The 21,738-nt window shown below is 42.7% G+C and overlaps 1 protein-coding gene across 20 annotated transcripts in view; it reads right to left on the bottom strand.

Moving 5' to 3' along the window:
• Positions 1 to 9,728, bottom strand: part of LOC121325571 (calcium/calmodulin-dependent protein kinase type II subunit gamma) — a 57,609-nt gene extending 47,881 nt beyond the window's left edge. For 5 of the 20 annotated variants that reach the window (XM_041268265.1, XM_041268270.1, XM_041268268.1 and 2 more), the window contains exons 1-2: positions 9,463 to 9,728; positions 7,879 to 7,973 (exon numbers count right to left, since the gene is read on the bottom strand). In XM_041268265.1, the coding sequence (XP_041124199.1) occupies positions 7,879 to 7,973; positions 9,463 to 9,527 (160 nt within the window). In that variant the 5' untranslated portion in view covers positions 9,528 to 9,728. The remainder of the gene's footprint in view (positions 1 to 7,878; positions 7,974 to 9,462) is intronic. The other 15 variants (XM_041268276.1, XM_041268279.1, XM_041268284.1 and 12 more) reach the window with 5 other exon arrangements.
• Between the last annotated feature and the right edge of the window lie 12,010 nt (positions 9,729 to 21,738).

Genomic DNA, 21,738 nt, shown 5'->3' with positions numbered 1-21,738 from the left:
TGCACTGCAGCTCTGCACGGCCCTGGATGTTTATGCACTGCAGCTCTGCACGGCCCTGGATGTTTATGCACTGCAGCTCTGCACAGCTCTGCATGGCCCTGGATGTTTATGCACTGCAGCTCTGCATGGCCGTGGATATTTATGCACTGTAGCTCTGCATGGCCCAGGTTTCTGAAGCACTGCAGCTCTGCATGGCCCTGGATGTTTATGCACTGCAGCGCTGCACAGCTCTGCATGGCCCTGGATGTTTATGCACTGCAGCTCTGCATGTCCCTGGATTTTGAAGCACTGCAGCTCTGTTTAAAAAGCAAGTTCAATGCAACATATTTGAGGTGGAAGCTTGTATACTGTGCACTTCCTGTGGTGAGCAGCGTCACCGATTTCAGGAAAGAAAAAGCAGCTGAATGACACGTCCAGCCTCTGGTGCTGCCCCGATATCTGCTAGAGCACACACACGGGGGGGGGGGGGGGGGGGGGGGGGGCAAACACAGGCCAACAAAGACAATGGTTGCTAACATAACTGTCATGGGGCCATGCATGGGTGTTACTGATTTCCTGTAAATGTTCTCCTTGTATGCGGATGTTCGGTGGGGAGGTAATTATTTGGATGGCTGATAAACGAGACTCTAACACTACTCTAGAGCAGGTTAACTCTTTGGATTCCTTGTGATGGGAAGACTGTTCTGCTTTGTGTGGAGTATGCTAAAGGGGTTTGAGTGTGCTGGAGTGCACCACAACTACAAGGCTAGAACCAGACTGCTACATTTAAACCTGTTCACACTCATTTATACTGCAGACAGACACATACCAGGAGCAGAACCTTCTACTCCATACACAACAACAGTAAAACCGAGGTCCTATTGCAAGTGACTGCAGCAGCAGTTGAGATGTATAGTTCAACCCCTCGTCGCTCTTGATAAAAGCGTCTGCTAAATGACTAATTCATAATAATAATAATAACAAAGTGGTAAAGACTAGAACAAGAGAGGGCACTGCCCATGTTCGAACAGAGAGAGAGAGAAAGAGAGGTGACGTCACATTGCCTTGAGAGGGTGACAGTGAGTGTATGAGGGACGCTGCCCGTGTCTGTCACATTGCCGAGACGTTCAGAGAGAGAGAGAGAGAGAGACACACACACACTCATGGGAGTAACAGCAGTGACAGGGAAGGGAAAGCAGACTTCCAGAAAATCCAACACGCTCTTCCAAGAGATCTGATCTGAAGGTCACAATATCAACTGACATCTGGGGTAACCTGGACCTGCTCCATCCAGCAGCACGCCAGCAGAGCCTCAGCACGAGTCACTGTGAGAGACAGAGGGAGGGAGGGAGGTTGTGTGTCACTGTGAAAGACCAAGAGGGAGGGAGGAAGGGTGTGAGTCAGTATCCAAATTGTTAATTTACTTGACAGAAGTGAGAGAGTCTGATTGCAAACTGGTGCAAAACTCAACTGGAGAATGCAGTTGGACTGTTGCAACTACACATGTAGACTATATGGTGCACCACACTGTGCCAGGCTTTTCTCCATACAAGATTTAGCGCTGGAGCCCTGATTGGAGGGCACTGAAGTCTTGGTAGCCCAGTGCCTTGTTGGAAGGTAAGGCTGTCATTGCTGTCGTTAAATTATAGATTAACCCTCCTTTTAAAAAAGGGCAGAAGCAACAGAACTTGTTGTTTGCAGTGCCAAGTTCCATAACCCTGCAGATTCCGAATGGGCAAAGTAATAACTGCTTAACTTGACAAGGCTTAGAGATCAAGCAGCTACTAGAAACCAGGCACTGTGGGCTGAATGGCCTCCCATTGTTTCTAGCATTTACCCCATTCTTCTTCCCTTGTTTGCACGTGTGATTCTGATGTCACAGGAAGCAGTGTCTGCAGAGGATTCTGACTCAATGATCAGCGCTGGCTGGGATTCCTCTGATGCTCAGCACCTCTGTGATATTTTAAACCCATTCAAATGGAAGACACACAGCAAGCAGCAGCAGCCTTGTAACAGTCTAAAAGGTCTTTTCACACCAAGTGCGTGGTGTCAAAGCAACAGGTGTAACAATTAATCAATGCATCAATTACTGATCATCTGTTCTTAAATTTCCAGAGCTTCGATTACATATTGGTGAATCGATGCATCAAATCAGACCCCAGTTTGAAGTCTCCCGTTGCCGGTTTGCACTAAAACATCGAGCGACTGAGAGTGCGCTTCTTTTAGTGCTAGTACAGTAGATTAGCGCGTTGCTAGGATACACACTTTAGGCCTCTACATTCGCCGTGGCCAGGCCAAATCCGAAGCAGGCCTATTGTACTCACGTTTTCTTGATTTAAAAATGAAGGCAATACGTTTTTTTTTTTTTAATTAAATCTACCGATTTACCTTATTTTGTTTCAAAGCATGTTGTGTTTGGATTATATGGCAGCATTATATGAAAAGAAGCTGAATTCAGTACGACAGTTAGATTTGTCAGGATCTCTGAGAGTAATTGAAATGTTTTGCTTTTGGACCTAAAATGCTAACAGTAATGAAAAAACATAGTTCAGATAGAAATGACTTGTTAAAATTTAGTATTTTTTTTATTATTAGTACAATGCTAAAGGGGCATTTTTGTTTTTTTTTTTATAATCGGAAGTCTTTGAATTTAAGTTGTGCCTTTTTGTTTAACTATTATGCACAAGAGTGCTTTTAGTTATTGGATCTTCTGTTAAAAAAACGCGTGCTTTGAAAAATAAAACGTCAATGCATCGATTATCGTTGATAAATGTCTATACGATAATCTAATATGAAATCAGGGTGCCGATTGCACCTCTAGTCAAGTTACACCCGAAGCGTCACTCAATCTGAACAGTTGTCACCGAACACAACACTACAGAATTACAACAGCAGTGCTATTTCATGAGAACTAATTAATAAAGTCCTATGTATTGTGCAGAAGAGAAAAATGGATGTTATCAATATTTAGTATACATTATACATGTCATTAGTCATTTCAAGTGGTGTTATCTTTGCCACACTGTAGAGCAGATCCGACAAGAATGAATCTCTCTCTCTCTCTAATGTTAAAGGCCTTCCTATTCCACACTCACAGCAATGAATGACTATCTTTATTTAACAAATTGTTTGAATACTCTCTACCTAATCAAGCGTTTAGTAAAACCTGGAATGGGTGAAAGTGCTGTACTATAGGAGTCTTACTTCCATCTCTGGAAAGATCATGTGGTTTTGATGTTTGGATAGCCGTTGAAGATTAAGTATTTCGGGCGTTTGTTGATTTGCGAAACATTGTGTGTAACAGTGTATTAAAGTTGAAAAATATCCCAGAAGAATAGGTTGTGAAGGCCTTACTTTACCCACTGAATTAACTACAAAACAAAGGATGCCAGACAGTAGTAAAACGAAAGCACTGTGTGCATTTCAGGTAAATGCAGAATATGCAGTATGTCTTACCCTTCAACCAGCAGGTGGAGATCCACAAGCAAATGAGCTATCACTATCAGCCCTCTATCGATGGTATCAGCAGTACAGCACTGTATGCCACATACTGAAGCAGTCACTGGAACGGTATCGGAATTATTACCTGGAAAGTTGTATTATTAAAAGTCATTTATATGCTTTGCCATACCTCGCTATTCTTTACAATGCTTAGCTATGCTTTACAGCGCTAAGCTATCGCTATGCTTTCACTGTGCTTTACTCCACATTGCTGTGCTTTTGCTGTGGGACACTTTTAGAAGGACAGAAAGGAGATTTGTATACATTCTGATATGAACATGAGCTGTTTCTGTATGGAAAAGTTTGAAAAACTGTGTGAACAGGTTGTTTATTTGACTGCAACACAAACAAGAAAAAAAAAACATACTGTAAACTGAGTGCATGATATTTTGGTGAGGATGAAAAGCATGGCTCTCAGAAATTGATCTCTCTCGCTCTCATATTGTCATATGGTGTTACAATGGCGAAAACAAATGCCTTCGTGAAAGAGGAGAAAACTAAATACAACACCCTCTCCCACATTCATAAACATAAAACTAACCCCACTCTCATATTTACAAACACAACGATTCTCCTTTCTCCACTCTTTATTCATGGACATAAATCACCCCTCCCTCCCTTTTCTCTCTCCCTTCAGCTTTCCTGCAGAACTGTCCACAGACAGACCGCGCATCGAAACAGAGGCTTCCCCTCCAACTCCCCATTACCAGCTCAGCTTCATTAAAGATTCGTAATGCATTTGTCTCATGAAATATGCACCACTAACTGGAATGTTACAACTTCCAGCCAATGGAGCTCGGAGAAGCACTTTGGAGACTCAGAAAAAGGAGGGTCCCACCTCACAGGATGCCCTGGAGGAATCGGGAGACATTGTGCAGACTTCCAGCATTCGAACCATGGTATAAAACTATACATTTATTCATAGTTTACCCTGGTTTGCCACGTTTATTAATATGCTTTACCACACTTCACTATTCTTTACAGCACGTATCTATGCTTTACCAGACTTAACTGTGCTTTATTACACTTTGTTGTGCTTTTACTGTGGAAACGTTTATAAGGGTATATGTCTGCATGGCCTCAAATCTACAGAGAGCTCCTCACTGCCTAATCCAACCTTTTGTAAGTATTAATAATTTGAATACCTATTCAGTCAAAAGGGGACTGAGCGAAAAACAGGGAGGCAACGAGTGGACAGGACTTTATCAGCTCGTAGTAAAACCTGAAATAGGAGTCTCATTTTCAAAACATCAAGTCTATCAGCAACACCCACCAGCCCTGCCTCAGCTATAAAACACAGCTAGAGTGATCCTGACAATGCAAATTAGCCTGACTCACATCCACTGTAAATACAGCCCTGTGAAGATGGAACAGTGTCCTCCTCCATATACCACTCGTTCGTATACTCTCATTAACTAACAAATGTCCTGACCATGTGTAATCACCAATAAATAATCAAACATGCAAAAATGCGTTTTAGGTGCAACACCTGTACGTACATAAAGACAGACAGGTGACTAGTTCTGACACACCTAGATTGTGCCAAAGAACATCTGGCAAAGGGGTAAAGCAGTTCCCTGGTTATCTGACACACTCTAAAGCACACAGAGGTGAGAGGGCATCTTCACTACAGCCCTGCTGGAGTGGTTTTGAAAGCCCTGGTTACACAGCACCTTTAATGATGTATTTCTGAAGCGTTTTGCTGCAACCCATCCCTTCCAAACTGGTAAGGCTTCACCCCAATGACAGCACGTCTAAATATCCTCAGACAGGCTGAGTGATGTGCGCTATTGACTGACCGATAAACAGCTGTAAAGAATGGCTTTTATATTTGTGTGGGGATTATTGTTATTTAATAATTGCTGTTTAATATTTCATAAGTGTCTGCGCTTCCCCATAATGCCCTGAGCAGCTGCGTGCCGGCTCCCAGCGTTGGACCCCTCCCAGCACTGCGGACAGCTGCAGCCAGACTAGTCCGGATCAATTCATGGGGCACTCGGACTTGAAAACCAGTACCTGGACTTGGGCCAGAGCATTTTTTAACCTCTTAAATGCAGAGCCAAACAAGGTTTTGAAGATCCATTACCTCTAGTGTCACTTTATAACTCAGTTTGGAACGTGCAGAAATCTCAAAGAACGGTGCTGCTGCTTCCTGGTACCTAATCACTGTTGTGTTGCAGGTCAAGCTCACTTCACCAATGGTCAGGCTGCAATCAGGCCATGTGACCTACCTGGTTCCTGTGCTGTGAAGATGTGTATCCATCTATCCTTGTAGGTGAAATTCAAGTAATCATTTTCTCTTTTTTTTTTTTTTTTTTTGATAATGAATAGATTCGCAGGAACATAATGTGAGCCACATGACCAGTAATAACGAATGTTAATAAAGCTACATGAAGTACATGTTGGTTAGCTTGTCCTGTAACCAACATCTTTTCAACGAGTGAGAACTAAGCTTTTCAATGAAAATTTCTTTTTTTTAGGGTCTTCATTCAAAAAATGGGGATCCTTATACACCGACTGTGTTCCTCTGTCTGTCTGTCTGTCTCACACTTACCGGCTGAACACGACCACTGCCTTAATTCTAAACCATCTGCAGATCCCAAACATCAGTATAAAAAAACGATCCTCCATTGAGGAGCACTCATACTGGACAAGAGATCCTATTCGCAAAGCTTTCAAATCATGACGTAGATAGAGATTGTTTTCATGAATAGCAAAGTTCGATATTCAGAATCTGCTCTGGACTTGTGAGTTCAAGCTCTGTGCACAGAAGCTAATGTTACAGGTGAGACTGGCATCAGTGAATGAATTCAACATCGATAACTGGACCTTCTTTAGCAACTGTGGGTCTATTAATTGCCGCATCTTTTTGTAGTTTTTCGGTGTGAATGAAATAAATCTTGCAGGTGAAATGTGTTCCATATTTCCTCTTCTGTTTCAGTTCAGGCAGTTCCCTTAACAAGCGTGCATGTGAAATCCTTATTAAATAAAACCATTCAGATCAATCATGTCACACTGCACAACCCCCTGAAGCTTCATAGCTGTTAAAAAATGTGTTTCTCTTATGGGATCAGCAAAACTCTTACCATTCTCCTCATTCTTGTAAAGATTGTTTCATTTTTCCAGGCTTCTTTATTTTTGACACAGGTGTGAAACCAAGTCCTCCTGCCACCCCCACCACCACACTATAAACCTACTTCTTGTGCAGAACGCACCCTGGACTGGTGTGAGGCTCAGCAGCTAGCAGGGGCTTGGTCAGCCACAGTGTACACATGGTGCATGCAGATAAAATCAGGTGGGTCTTGTTAAGCCCAAGTCAAACCTGGAACAGGGTCAAACCTTGCAGTCTTATTTCATCACTGAGGTAGGGTTCTGATACCTTATGCACAGGGAGCAGGCTATCTGTGTGAATACGGAGAGCACAAGTGTCTACACACACAGCGTTTTGTTAAAATATGAACACTTTTTGCTTTAAAAAACAAACCACAGATACCTAGGGGGTCGGAGGGAGGGAATCTATGCAACTACCCATCAAAATGTGGAATACATAAAATAAATCAATCAATCCAGCAAACAAACATTATATAGCTAACTGCTTTTTTTTTTTTTTTTTTTTTTTAAATCTCCGTGCTTCAGCCTTTTGCTTTAGGCCAAGGCCGACAACGCATCGCTTAACTAAATAAGGGATCTGTTCTAATAAGAAGGTACCAGGCACCTACGTTTCTTTCAAGCGCTCGCTTCCCCCGCCCCTAAAACAAAAAAAACAGCACAGAGCTTGGGTATTTAAGAGAGAATTTACATTTTTCAATTCCGGTCACATGACACACAAATACAAATGGGGGAAAAAAGGTACTCGGCAGTTTAACCTATGCGGTAGATGATTTCACGCTGCACACCGATGGTACGAAGTGGCCGACGGTCCCTTAGGTATGGGAGACGTGCGAACTGCAGCTGTCGGGAAATGTCTGTGCCTGGAATAAAGTGCAAGCGGATCCCTTTCAGCAGCACAGACGCGCTACAGCCGCAGTAGCCACAGCAACACTAATCTACATGCACAACTTAAGCAATGACATACCGCGCCCGCTAACTGAATCATTTACAGCACACACACAATAAATATATTTTCAAAAATTCAAAGCAAAACCCTTTCCATTTTTTTTTGTTTTGTTTTTTGTTGTCGCTTTTGGGTTCCCTTCAAACATTACGCACACGAAACAAAGTCACGCAACGTGACTCCCAGTACAGCCTACCGCAGGCAAGAAACACAAAACCGTATCCAAACTGAATTATTTAATAATTATACAAATTAAAATAAAATAAACACAGTAATTAATCAACCTGACACTTTAAAAAAAAAAAATGAAATAATAAAAAGAAACATTTTGAAATTTGTCTTACCTCTTGCCGAAAGTTTTTTAGTGTTGATAATCTTTGCTGCATATTCCTGGCCGGTGGATTTCTTCACACATCTGCGAACCACGGAGAATGCGCCCCTATATTAAAACGAAAGAAGAAAGAAATAAAGACATATTTTATCTCAGAAGGATATGTGAGGTTATGCAAATAGGTTTATTACACCATATAAAAAAGGTTAGAAAATATTGCTATTTAAAAAAAAAAGCCTCTAAAACCCATCTTTAAGCGCCAGTACTGCAATACAGAGCGCTGTGTGGGGATTAATTACACTACCGTACAGCTGCACAAAGACCGCACAATAAAATCCGACTTAGCTGTAAATACATAGGTGACAGAGAAGGCAAATATCCATGGGTACAGCCGCCAATTGAAACGGACACTTGCTGTCAACAAATAATAAAAATGCACATTCATAATATCAAATACAACCATCGTTATATGGTGTCATTAAAGGTAACCGTGAGAGTAGGTCCCCAGTCAGTTTCAATACAGTAGTATTTATTTAAAGGACAACTAAAGAGCCACTGTACATCCTATAAAATGACAGTCGCAATAAATAGTCAGTGCGTCTGGAATTCAGGAACAAGGAACAGCACAGCAATACATACCACAGGGGCATGCTTAAACACACACATTAAAATCCATGTTTACTGCAGTTCTCGTTTTTATAAATACAAATAGTATTTAAAACCGGAGTGTCGACTAAAGCTGTGCATATAATTCATTTATTTATTTAAAATTATACAACATTCTTGACTAGTACAAGGCGAGGCCGATACACTGTAGCGTTATATCATTCACGTAATATTCATGTACAGAAATATACGTAGCAGGGTATCATTATATAATATATATATATAGATATATTATATATATATATATAATAATATATATATATATATATATATAGAGAGAGAGAGAGAGAGAGAGAGAGAGAGAGAGATGGATAGATAGAAAGATAGATAGACACAGATAGATAGATATTACAATGAGACCTACAATATTATCACGAGTGTGTACTATCACACACCTTATCAGTTACTGTGACCTGCGATGCATTAGCCAAAATGCCCAATAACAATAAAAATGCAGCACAACACTGACATAAATGCAATAAAAGAATGATAATAAAAACAACAATGCCTTCTGCAGCGGCTTTTCAGCCTTCCTTGGGGGTGGTCTTAATTAATAGACACCGTGTATACAACCCACAGCACCTCAAGAAAATGAGACGAGACTAGGCGTTCACCAGCCAAATTAGAAAATTAGATTGTCACTGTATTATTACTATTATTATTATTACTAGTATTCGCCATTATTGCAAAATAAAATAAAGGATTACATTACACGCTCGGGAAAGAATGAGTTGCATTCAAACCAAGGTATTGCTCGATTCGGGTATGAATGTGTTTTTGACAAGCTAGCTGTTTTCTCTTCCCTGAGACGATAATCTAGCGATCTTGTTCGTCTCTATGCCTGTATGTCTGTTCACACGCACACGCCTAGACTGACACAAATATCGCACACGTATACATTTAGCAAAAAAAAAAGTATTTTCCCGCTTACTTCCCGAGTTCTTCGTACAGCTGGTATTCGTCAGTAAACCGGGTTGAGGTAACGATAGTAGCCATGTTGTGGAGCAGGGAGTGTATCGCCTCTGTTTTTCAAAGACTGCAGCGCTTCGAGTTTGGTTCGGGAGGAGATACAGTCGCCGAGTCTCTTACACGCTCAGAAATGAGAGAGTGATAGAGAAATGAGATAGAGTGGGCAAGGGAGTGGAGGAAGGAGGAAGGAGGAGGGGAGGTAGAGAGAAAAGGCCAGCAACGCGAGATTTCCTCGGTGCTTGCTATGCACGGAGAGGACAGACTTGGCGAAGTAGCGCTTTCTAACCGGGTCCTGCAAAGCCGCACGGTGAGGCTAGGAGCTCAGGCGGCTCAGCGCGCTGTTCGTGTCTTTTTTTTCCTTGCTATTTTTAAAATTAATTTAAAAATGTTTGGATTAAAAATAACTTTTATTTGCATTCGTATTTTTTTTTTTTCTGTACAACGAATTTTACGAATGTGTTTTTATTATAAATGTTTTGTTTTTTGTTCAAGCTAAATTACGTTGTCACATCCCTGTGTATTGTGAATCGCAAAAAGAAACATTTTGTCTTTAACTTGGAATATAAAAATGAAAGTAAATCACTGTGTCATGCAAATAGTCATTTTTGAATGCTAGTAACAACCCGGTATTATTGCCTATGTAATTTGCAGTGAGGGGTCCTTTAATCAGTCTTAGTGCATTTGTTAGTCCTGAGCAGGCTGTCTGTTTGACTTCACATTCTATAGTGCCTGCTGCACCCTGAAGCCCCTAACTTCCCGTTGCTATGGGCGCTCTGTTCAAACCGCTTTCTACCTCATTCTGCGCCATTGCACTGTTCAAGTTCTGATTTGCCTGTGCCCAACTGTTTTTGTGCAAAACCCGGTGACATGCGTACTGCAGTTAGGAAGCTCCTGTACTGGCTGTGACAGAACAGATCAACTTCTGTCCCACGCGTGTCTATGTGTTAAAAAAACAGTGGGCTGTCTAATCGCTGGTGCATATCACTGGCATGCCATTGTTAATCTGTTTAAGTGTACATACTCACTCACAATCAAATACATGCAAAACAGAAATACTGTTACTGTTTGTTATATTGTTGGTGGAATGTAAGTAAACCATATCAACAGAAATTAAAATCACTTTCTTTCTTCCATCTGTTCCTGTTTGAATCCTGTTTGTGTTTGGAGGTCACATGACCACTCCTCAGGTCAGGTGAATGAAACAAGGGGATCTTGTTTAACACATTTCTTGTAAATATAAGGTATGTAAATAAGTACATGTTCTTGTTATTAGATAACATTACTAAAGAATTAAAAGGAGATTGTGGATGGGTGGCATATTTGGTTTATTTTAAGTAATACAAAAATATACAGCTTTATTTGTATACGTCCATATTTATATATGTATATTGACTCGTTATTTTATGTTTAAAAATGTTTTATGTTTGACTTTTTACCTACCGAAATGGGTCACGTGATGCCCGGGTAGCATTTAAACAGGCAGAGCAGCAGAATGCAGTCAGCTGTATCCTGTGGAAGTGTGCTGTTTTTGTTTTAAAATCTTAAGACTGCGCCCATTTTGAAAGAACTACTGCTGTCTTGGTTTCATCGTTGCGTCACTCTCCAAAATAAACACCCACTCCGTGTGACTGAACGATGAAACACCCGCATATCCAAATCCTCAGGCTACATCCTCCTACACGCCTGGAACACGCAATGTGAAATGACACTTTATGATTACTGCTGTCCTCTGTAGCCGTTGTCTTCCCCTATCTGTAAGGAATACATACGCCAGAGATCATCTCCTTGACAGCTGACTGCCTGGACCACCATACCATAGTTTACCCTGGTTTGCCGTGTTTGTCAATGTGCTTTACCAGACCTCTCTGTGACAAGGGTTGAAGCTCTATACCCACTGTGAGAACCCCAGCTGACTTGTGCCTGATGGTCATGATTTCAAAGCTGCACTCTAGGATACTGACCCTATGAATGTTCTGACCCGAGCCAGGATAGTGGGATCAGGAGGGTTCGAAACACAGGGGGAAAGCGGCGAGAGGGTGAAGGGTGGTCTGGCTCGCCAATAGCTTGCCTTGTAGAGTAGGCTTTGCTTTTACCAGGGATCTACTGTGCTGTAGTGGTTAGCCAAGGTTTTAGCAGGCTTTACCATCCTCGTTTGTGCTTTGCCGTGCTTTCACTGTGTTCTTATCATGTTTTCAGTGTGTTTTACTGTGCTTTCACTGTGCCCTTACCTTTATAAACTATAGGAAACTTTTCTAAAGGTTGGTAACTGTATCCATTGCCTTACCCCAGTGGCAGACAGACAGCTGCTTCTGTCCGGCTGCTGTCTGTTCATTTACAAGCATGCTATTGAGCGTGACTAGTGACAGGATAGCAAGACTAAGACAAATGACCAACATCAAGTGCTGAAAAGTGGCAATGGCTACACGAGGAGTCAGAAAACAAAACGGAAACACGCCGTCCCTTTATTTCAAAGTCAGTTACAGCACTTATACTTATATACATATGTACATGACTATATATATATTTATATATATATATATATAAGGATATATATAATATATATATATATATATATATATATATATATATATGTGTGTGTGTGTGTACTGATGTACAAAAGAAACACAACACTCAGGTCTTTTAATCAAATATTTTAAACATAGATATCAAACAAAATCACAGAGAAAGTGAACAAAAATACAGGTGAAAGACTCATGATAAGTTTTCAGTATAAAACGTGACACACTGTCAAAACGAAAACATTACAAAGTTATTATTGGGTGTGACCTCTCTGAGCATTAACACTATTTTTTTTTCTTTTTCTTTTTTTTGGAATCGCCAATAATTTTTCCTATTTTTTCAACCCGGCGAAGATAGACACCCGCATCCTCCGAAACGTGTGCTGTCAGCCGTCCGCTAATGCTGCCACTCAGAGCTACAGCCTCGGAGGACCACGCAGCTCTGGGTAGCTTAGAGGCAATTTCTCGTTCTGTGCCCATTGCAGTCTGAAAACGATTACACAGATGGATCAGTCGGTCCTGGGTCGGTGTGGTGACCCTCTGCATTCCAGGACGTGGCCTGTCACTCACAGAGCCGGTTTCTTGGTTTCTCTGGACTAGTCTGCTGATTTATGAAGCAGAACATCTCATTCTCCAAGCAACTTCTGTCGCAGACAGGCCGCCTTCAATCATGTCGATAGCAACCAGGCGATCTTTATTACTCAAGTGGGGCATGATCGTATCTTTCACTGTTCTTACATTAATTAAAATCATGTCTTTTGAAATGACTATTCATATTCATATTCAAGTCTTAATAAACTCGATTTGGCAATTTTAACTGAACTCAAATACCAAACACTGAGCACTTGGCGTTTTTATGAAATCACATGACTTGAGCTCAGTATTTTGTTATCCCAAGGAACAATACTACCCAAACAATCAACAAACCTATCTGCTCACTATTTAAAATGTAAATAACATTATGTATGTGCCCAATGAGCTATTGATGTAAAACTTAGAGAGTTGCATTTTCATTGTGCATCCACACACACACACACACATATGTGTGTGTGTGTGTGTGTGTGTGTGTGTGTGTGTATATATATATATATATATATAGAGAGAGAGAGAGAGAGAGAGAGAGAGAGAGAGAGAGAGAGTGACAACTTAAAATAGTGAACCAGAGTCCAAGATAGAGAGGGGGTGGAGGGAACTCCAGAGACTGGGACCATTAAAGCTGAAGACCTTGTATTACTGTCTGTTAAGATATTAGACTCATAGGAATTCTAAACCAGCTAGATTCTTGACATTCTATTAATTATTTACCCCCCCTTAGCACGAGCAAGCCCTCACGCAGTGTATATGTAACGTGCGTAAGTCCCTAGCTGTCACAGACACAACCCATTATTATTATTATTATTATTATTATTATTATTATTACTATACAGAATAATAAAAAGCATCTTGTCAAATAAATGGAAAACCCCCCTTTTCAGTTCCTGTCTTGTGTCTTCCTCTCTGCAATAACACAGCTTTTGTCTGATGCGCACACACACTCACACACACACACACACACACACACTCACACACACACTCACACACACACACAAGCCACGTGTACCTTCACTTTTTTCACTGAATGAACACACTGAGCCGCACTTCCTTTGCTTCCGCCCGTACCACATTATCCTTGCTTTAACAATAAAGCTTTCTCCTCCCTTTGCAGATCCTAATGCCTGCTGCTGTGGGAGGGAGGGAATGTACAGTGTATGGTGCAGGCAGGTTAAACAGAGTCTGAGAAGGAACTTGCAGGAGATTAGTTGTGCTGATGAGAGGTAAAAGATCATGTGTTTCAAAACTCTGGTTATTAGCCCCCAGAGGTGGCAGCCAAGACAATGGTGCGCCACAGTGCTATGGAAGTTGCTGGGGTCGTTTCTACTGTTGTGTTACTGAGAGGGTTGGAGAGCTCGGGAGGAATGTAACAGCCAGGTGCGAGGAGGAAGCTGGATGGATCGACCCAGCTCTTTTGCATAGTGGTTAAAGAGACAATTAGAAATACTAAAGGAAACTTTTAACTCAACAACAAACAGTTTTCACTAGAAATCCAATTCAGTATCCTCAGTTCCTTCTCTCCCAGGTATCAGATCCACAAAGAAGCCCCTGTGCCTGCCCGCGACTCCACCACCCTGGCAGAGCCCCTGTGCCTGCCCGCGACTCCCCCACCCTGGCAGAGCACCTGTGCCTGCCCGCGACTCCCCCACCCTGGCAGAGCCCCTGTGCCTGCCCGTGACTCCCCCACCCTGGCAGAGCCCCTGTGCCTGCTCGCGATGGCCCCACCCTGGCAGAGCCCCTGTGCCTGCCCCTGACACCCCCACCCTGGCACAGCCCCTGTGCCTACCTGTGACGCCCCCACCCTGGCAGAGCTCCTGTGCCTGCCCATGACTCCCCCACCCTGGCAGAGCCCCTGGCAGAGCCCCTGTGCCTGCCCGCGATGGCCCCACCCTGGCAGATTTATTTCCTTATTGATCTATACAGGGCTGGTTCATCAAGACAGCGCATCTCCTTTCTTAATATCTTCCCCTTGGCAGCAGAGTTCTGGTGTTATTCTCTGCTGTGTTATACCTTTATAAGGGCAGCCCTTCATCATGTCTTTGATCAGATCACAAGCTCACCTAACTTCCCCTCACTACCTCTTGTGTTTACTGTTCAGGATCACTTCTCTATAGAAACTGTGTGTGCAGCTCTGGTAAACTGGAGGAAGATACCTTTGACCTGCAGGAATATTGACTGTCACACACTCACACACATGCACACGCACACACAGAAACACAAGTCATGCACTCACACTCTGTGTCCCACTAGTCTTAGGAATCCCTCTCCTGTCAGACCTGTACTTACCTCCTGCAGATTATCACAGCTGAACCACAGCACTGAGGCACTGCACTGCCTCCACCAGCTATCGCTTCTGTTTTATCATTCCCACCAAACTGCTCTAACAATGGGACTGACTGCAATGTCAAGTGCCAGCAAGTCATAAAAAAATCAAATGAACTGCTATGTACTTAGCATACTCAATTTGCATAGTATTGTACAGTCACCACTCACATACTCGGCCCCTATAACATTTGGACTTCAGTGATGGTTAAACGAATGTGACTCATATCTGATTATTTCATTTTGGCCCCGCTCCAATCCTTGTCCATTTTTTCGGGGAACACAAAAAAAGATACAATGTCAGAAATGTGTTTTAAAATATGTAGACTTCCATTTAGATGTACTGTAGTTGGTTTTGTTGGTACAGTATTATATTTTCAAGTATTTTAATTCACAACAACATGATTCTGAAAAGATAACTTTCCAAAGGACAGACTGGACATGTGGACTGTGGTACAGTACCGTATAGAATTATAAATCCGGTAGGTATTGCAGCAGTATGTAAAATTCCCCGTTAACGACCCAACAGCAAAATTAAATCAAAATGCTACCCATGCACAGCACTGCATAAAACACTAAAAGGCAAGCAATTCAGAAAAAACATCACCAGTTACCAGAATTAAAACAGTATCCAAAGTCAGCATTCAAAATTGCAGAATATAGTGCTCGATAAGGCCCTAATGTCACAGTTCACTTGCAAATGAAAATGCCCAAAAGCAACTATAGATCATAGATTTCTTTTAAAGGCATCACAGTATCTAAAACTGTTTTACATTACAGTGCCTTGTCTCGTTAGCTTTGTTTTTGCTGCATTTTCGTCATATGAAATTGGAGGAAGCGCTGTGTAACTGCAGAATAAAGACAGACTGATTTGGAATGCGAGAAAAAAAAACAAAAAAAAAGAAACCGCGGGCTGACGGGTACATTGAAGAGATGGGCTTTGAATCAGAAAACTGGTGACGGAGTGGGAAATCGCGTGTGACGGGTATAGTAGCGATCTCGGCCCCTGCAGGCAGGTGCTTCAATCCACACAGAGGCGAACCCGGGACTTCTCGCTCTCCAGCATAGCTGCCATACAGCTGTACAAAAGAGCTGGCTCTCTTGCAAGGAGTATGTGATTACGTCACCTACCAGCCCTGCTGCTGCCTTCCCCCGTGCAAGTTACAATATATATGCTTATACTTTACTATGCAAATTAATTAGGTACCATTGGTTTGCAAAATTTCGGCTTGATTAGCGTGGACTCTCATATAAGTGCGATGGATTGAGTAAAACACATTAATTTTGTAGGAAAGGCAGAGTGAAGCAGTGTGAACTGCAGAAGGCAGGGGCATGGCTGCGCTTGCCTCACCAGTTCTGATGGTTTGCAGTCGAACAGAAGAAATCCGGGTTTTTATTAGTGCTCTTTTTTGTTGCTGTTTTTTTTTTCAGTTTGTATTTTGTTAAGTGGCATAAAAGAAAATAAATGGCCAAATATTATAAAATGAAAAATAATTGTTGGTCTTCTGTTTCTTCAGAGAATGGTTCTGCTTGTCTCCCTCCTCTCCTCCTCTGTCAATGTCTCTCCAGCTTTCCACTCATTGACCTCTCTCTCTCTCTCTCTCTCTCTCTCTCTCTCTCTCTCTCTCTCTCTCTCTCTCTATTTTTTCCCCCTCTACCAAATTACCTTTATCAGCAAGACAGGTAAAACAGGTAATGCAGCATGTTAGTGCAGCACTGCCCATGATAGGCAGCTCCAGGTGAGGTGGCTGGAGGCAGTTTCTCTTCTGCCCTCCATCTCTCTCTCCCTCTTTCTGCCACTTCCCCCTTTATCTCTCCCTCTCTCGCTTTCTCTTTCACTGTCCTCAGTTCCCGTTCCTCTCTCTCGCTCCATCTTTTTGGTTTTGCAGAGTTGAGCTCAAGTGAAAAAAAGGAAAAAAAAAGTCACGTGCTGTCACTTCTGTTTTGCTGTGTGTTTTTGGAAAGCAGGTCAGTGGGGAGTGCAGTCAGTGGGGGAGTGCAGTGCTGAAGTGGGGAGTGCTGTGCTGCTGTAGGGAAGTGCAGTGCCGCAGTGCGGAGTGCTGCTGTAGGGAAGTGCAGTGCTGCAATGGGCAGTGCTGCAGTGGGGAGTGCTGTGCTGGAGTGGGGAGTGCAGTGCTGCAGTGGGGAGTGCTGTGCTGCTGTAGGGAAGTGCAGTGCTGCAGTGGGGAGTGCTGTGCCGCAGTGGGGAGTGCTGTGCTGGAGTGGGGTGCTGGGCTGCAGTGGGTAGTGCTGTGCTGAAGTAGGGTGCTGCAGTGGGGAGTGCTGTGCTGCAGTGGGGAGTGTAGTGCTGCAGTGAGGAGTGCTGCGCTGCTGTAGGGGAATGCAGTGCTGGAGCGGGGTGCAGTGCTGGAATGGGGTGCTGTGCTGGAGTGGGAAGTGCAGTGCTGCTGCAGGAAAGTGCAGCGCTGCAGTGGGAAGTGCTGTGCCGCAGTGGGGTGCTGGGCTGCAGTGGGGAGTGCTGTGCTGGAGTTGGGTGCTGTGCTGCAGTGGGGAGTGCAGTGCTGCAGCGGGGAGCGCTGTGCTGCAGTGGGGAGTGCTGTGCTGGAGTGGGGTGCTGGGCTGCAGTGGGGCGCCGTGCTGCAGTGGGGAGTTCTGTGCTGCAGTGGGGAGTTCTGTGCTGCAGTGGGGAGTGCAGTGCTGCAGTGAGGAGTGCTGTGCTGCTGTAGGGGAGTGCAGTGCTGGAGTGGGGTGCAGTGCTGTAGTAGCTCTGCCAGACTACAGCTGATTTTCATACCCTAAAAAAAGTTGGTTTTAATCAATGAGGACTGCCTCTGCAACACTGTGTGAGGAATTATCTTGTGGAATAAATGAGCAGGGTGTGTGTGTGTGTGTGTGTGTGTGTGTGTGTGTGTGTGTGTGTGTGTGTGTGTGTGTGTGTATGTAGTTTCCCTGCAAAACCTTCAGAACTAAAACTAAAGGATGTCTTAACGTAATATCTGTAGAAAGATAACAATGCAAACATGGGTGTGTGCTTATTCATCATGTGTCTAAGGGTAGGTGTGTAAATGTTTGCATGTTTGTACAGCATGCATGTGTTAGTTGGTGCAAGTGAGTATGTATGTCAGTGTGTGTGTGTGTGTGTGTGTGTGTGAGTGTGAGTGCGCGCCCCAGATGTCCTGATTTCAGCAGCCTCAAGCATCCTCCTTTCAGGTGAGGAAAGGTGACCCAGATACCAGCGACAGTGGAGATGGGGGGGGGGGGGGTTTACTGGTCAGATTGGGAGGTGGAGGAGTCACAGATGGCCCTGACAGAGAAAGCGAGGGAGGGAAAGAGAGGGGTGGAGGGGAGAGAGAGCAGGAGACAGCAATACTGTCACTGTGGCAATACTTCAAACCTTGGAAATGACCTCTTAAATCGATCATATCGACCTTTGTATTTGAAAAACATTTGACTTGTTAAAGACATGAAACCGCAGTGACATCTATTGTTTCAGTTCCCCTGAATACAGATTATTAGTATTTTGGAGCTATTTTTGGAAGGGCTCGGTCACCATCTGCTGATCACATTGTGTATTACTGCATACAGAGAAGTGGCCAGAAGCTTTGTCACCACCTGCTTTTTCTTCTGTGCAGCGCACAACCAGGGTTGATTTAGATGAACTGTTATAGTGGAACAGTGGAAATTTTTATTTTATTTATTTTTTAATCGTGGACTGTCTTTTTGTTTTCTGCTGTGGGGTTGTTCTGTGTTTGGTCTTGAGAAATCATGTGACATTGTGACCATTGAACTCTTTTGAAACCTGCTCTTTCGCATAGCATTTAAGTTGCACACCGGTTCATGCCCAGCCTCTGCCCTGCTGCACATTCAGTGTCTGGGTTCTTCTGGGGCGCCTGTGGCGCTCACCGGTTAGATGTCACAATTCTCTGCAGACAAAAAGGTTAGAGCGCTCAGATATAGCCCATTTAATAAGCACAATAGCAGACTGAAAGAGTTTCAGTACAACCACACACTTATCACATGAAGACTTATTCGCTTATAGCTGACAGGTCACACGACATGGCCCATCTCCTTTGCGCAAAGTGCCGCCGTCTTTAATTCTGGGTGTCCTTAATAAAGTGGCTTGATGATTGATTGATTGGTCTGTCCAATAGGACCTTGCTATAAAGCCCAGCTTCTTGCAAACAAAAACAATCTTTACCTCATACAGTAACACAACAGTTCAAGCATCCATCATAAATAGTCAATAAGGCATCAATCAGCTTCTGTTCCGTGTGTCGCAGCATATTTTTTTTTAGATGTTTTGTAACTGGACCCTAAATCCCTGATCCTGTACTTGAAAAGGGACCTTTTAAAACCTAGTTACGCAAGAGCATAATTCTGTTTTATAAAATGGAAATCAGAGCAGTGCCACTCAAGGTGAAGCGCTGCAGGATAATGTGATGCATTGTGCCATTAAAAAGAATGAATTTCATTCAACAGCGCAGGAACAGGTGCAGGGCTGCAGTCTGAAGGGGCTGAATTATAACAATGCTTAAAATTAATTTCCTTACTGATCACCACAGGCAGCATGAGCACAGGTGCCTTTTATGGCAAGAAATTTAAATACTGAATCTTAAAATTCCTGCTGTCAAAAAATATATTGTGGATATCAACAATTCTATTGTTGACATCAGTGATTTCATCTCATTTTTAGATTAAAAAAAATAGAATTTTTGATATAAAAAGAGTTGCTGAAGATCATCTTTGCTTGCAATGTGGCCCCACATTGTTACCAATAGTAGTTAGTTATGATTTGCGGCTGGTTTCACAGGCCCAGAGTAGCGCTAACTTGGACTACCTTACCTGAGACACTAGGTAGTCCAACATAAGTGACCCCCCCCCCTCCAAAATAAATAAATAACGCTGTATTATAAAAGATAAAGCAGCATGAATTTTTATTTGCTTCACCCACTGATGTAGCTGCAGCCTGATCCCTCACTTTCAGGTAAGAAACGCACTAGGATCAGGGTACACAGCTGCACATGCTTCTCAAAACTGGTTTATCTTTTTTTTGTACAGGATATAGGCAGGTACACAGAACATGTGACAGCAGCGACTCGAACTTGCTTTTCTGCAAAGTCCTATAGCACCAGGGGTGCATGACTATTCCATTCCAGGGATTTGTTCAACACCAACCCTTTAAAATTGCTAGAGTAGCCAATTCTTCTTCTTATTGTTTCTTAGCAGCCACCCTTATCCAGGGAGACTTACAATTGTTAAATATCACAGTACAATTAAACCCTTGTTCCACTGTAATCTATAGATCCTGGAGTGGAATTGTCCTCAAAGGTTGGAGTTGCCACCACAGCTCAAAACATCCTATAATGCCATGTCTTGCCTGGAAGCAGGAAGTAAAAGGGGTATTGGGGATTGTGGGAAGTGTAGTTCTACCAGAGGCCAAAATCATTAAAAACCTGAAAAGGATCTCCTCCAACCCTTTCATTATATATTCTTTGTTTTTTATTAAAATGCAATAGATTTTTCAAGGGCACCCATCCCCATATACATACAGGATTGTTTTAATCATTAATCAGGACAATAATCAATTTACAGGAAAATACAGGAGGAGTGCTTGGGAGAATGCTGGTTGCAATTATCAACAGTTGTGCAATCATTTATGCTTTTTTTTTTTTACAGCAATGGCAATGCTGGGACAAAGTGTCTGACTGTCTTACGTACTAACCTACTGCACAGCTGGAGAAAAACAAGAAATCAGAAATAAAACAATTTATTAACGTGTATGTTTGTTTTAGGTCTTGGTGGATGGACTCTCACTCCGGATGGAACTATCGTGACTTGCTGTTTAGATGGCAGGGTCATTGCTTGCAGCACACAGTTCACACCGTAAGTAGTGACTAAGACAGCGGTCTCTCAAAACGCACTGTAAAACAAACATGGGTTGATTATATAATATATATAATATTATATAAACTCTGAAACCTTGTGGGAGTCTGCAACCAACTCCCCAGCAAATCAATAAGCTACTAACACCCAAATGATGGGGCGAGTAGCCTCCTCGTAGGTAAACTTTATCATATGAGATATACACATACACACGCACTTGTCAGGATAGAAGGGAAAATGAATAGAGCAAAGTACAGAGAAGTTAATGAAGAAAACCTGATGCCCTCTACAAGAAAGCTGAAACTGAACGGGAGTTCACCTTTTAGCGTGACAACGACCCAAAGCACACAGCCAAAGCTACACTGGAGAGGCTAGGGAACAAAAAGGTAAATGTCCTTGAGTGGCCCAGTCTGAGCCCCGGCCTAAATCCAATTGAAAATTTATGGCATGACTTGAAGATTGCTGTCCATCAACGCTCCCCAAGGAACTTGACAGAGCTTGAACAGTTTTGTAAAGAATGGTCAAATAGTGTCAAATCTAGGAGGGCAAAGTTGGTAGAGACTTACCCCAACACACTCACAGCTGTAATTGCTGCCAAAGATGCTTCCACCAAGTATTAACTCAGGGAGGTGGAGACTTATCCAATTATGATCTTTCAGTTTTGGATTTTTAATACATAATTTTTTTCTCAATAAAAACTTTTTTCCCCCCTTAACAGTATGGAGTATGGTGTGTAGGTAAGTGGAAAAAATCCTCATTTAAATGCATAAAACTCTGAGGCACTGACACAACAAAATGTGAAAAAAGTTCAAGGGGGTGTGGACTTTCTATAGGCACTGTGTGAGTGAGTGTGTGTGTGTGTGTGTGTGTGTGTGTGTGTGTGTATAATTATACACACACACACATTTTAAACTGGGACTGGAATTGCACCACACCAAAAAGCATGGTTGAGAAGGAGGGGG

This window comes from Polyodon spathula, chromosome 13 (assembly GCF_017654505.1).
Source record: "Polyodon spathula isolate WHYD16114869_AA chromosome 13, ASM1765450v1, whole genome shotgun sequence".
In the NCBI taxonomy this organism is placed as follows: Eukaryota; Metazoa; Chordata; class Actinopteri; order Acipenseriformes; family Polyodontidae; genus Polyodon; species Polyodon spathula.
This window is presented reverse-complemented; position numbering and strand designations above follow the sequence as displayed.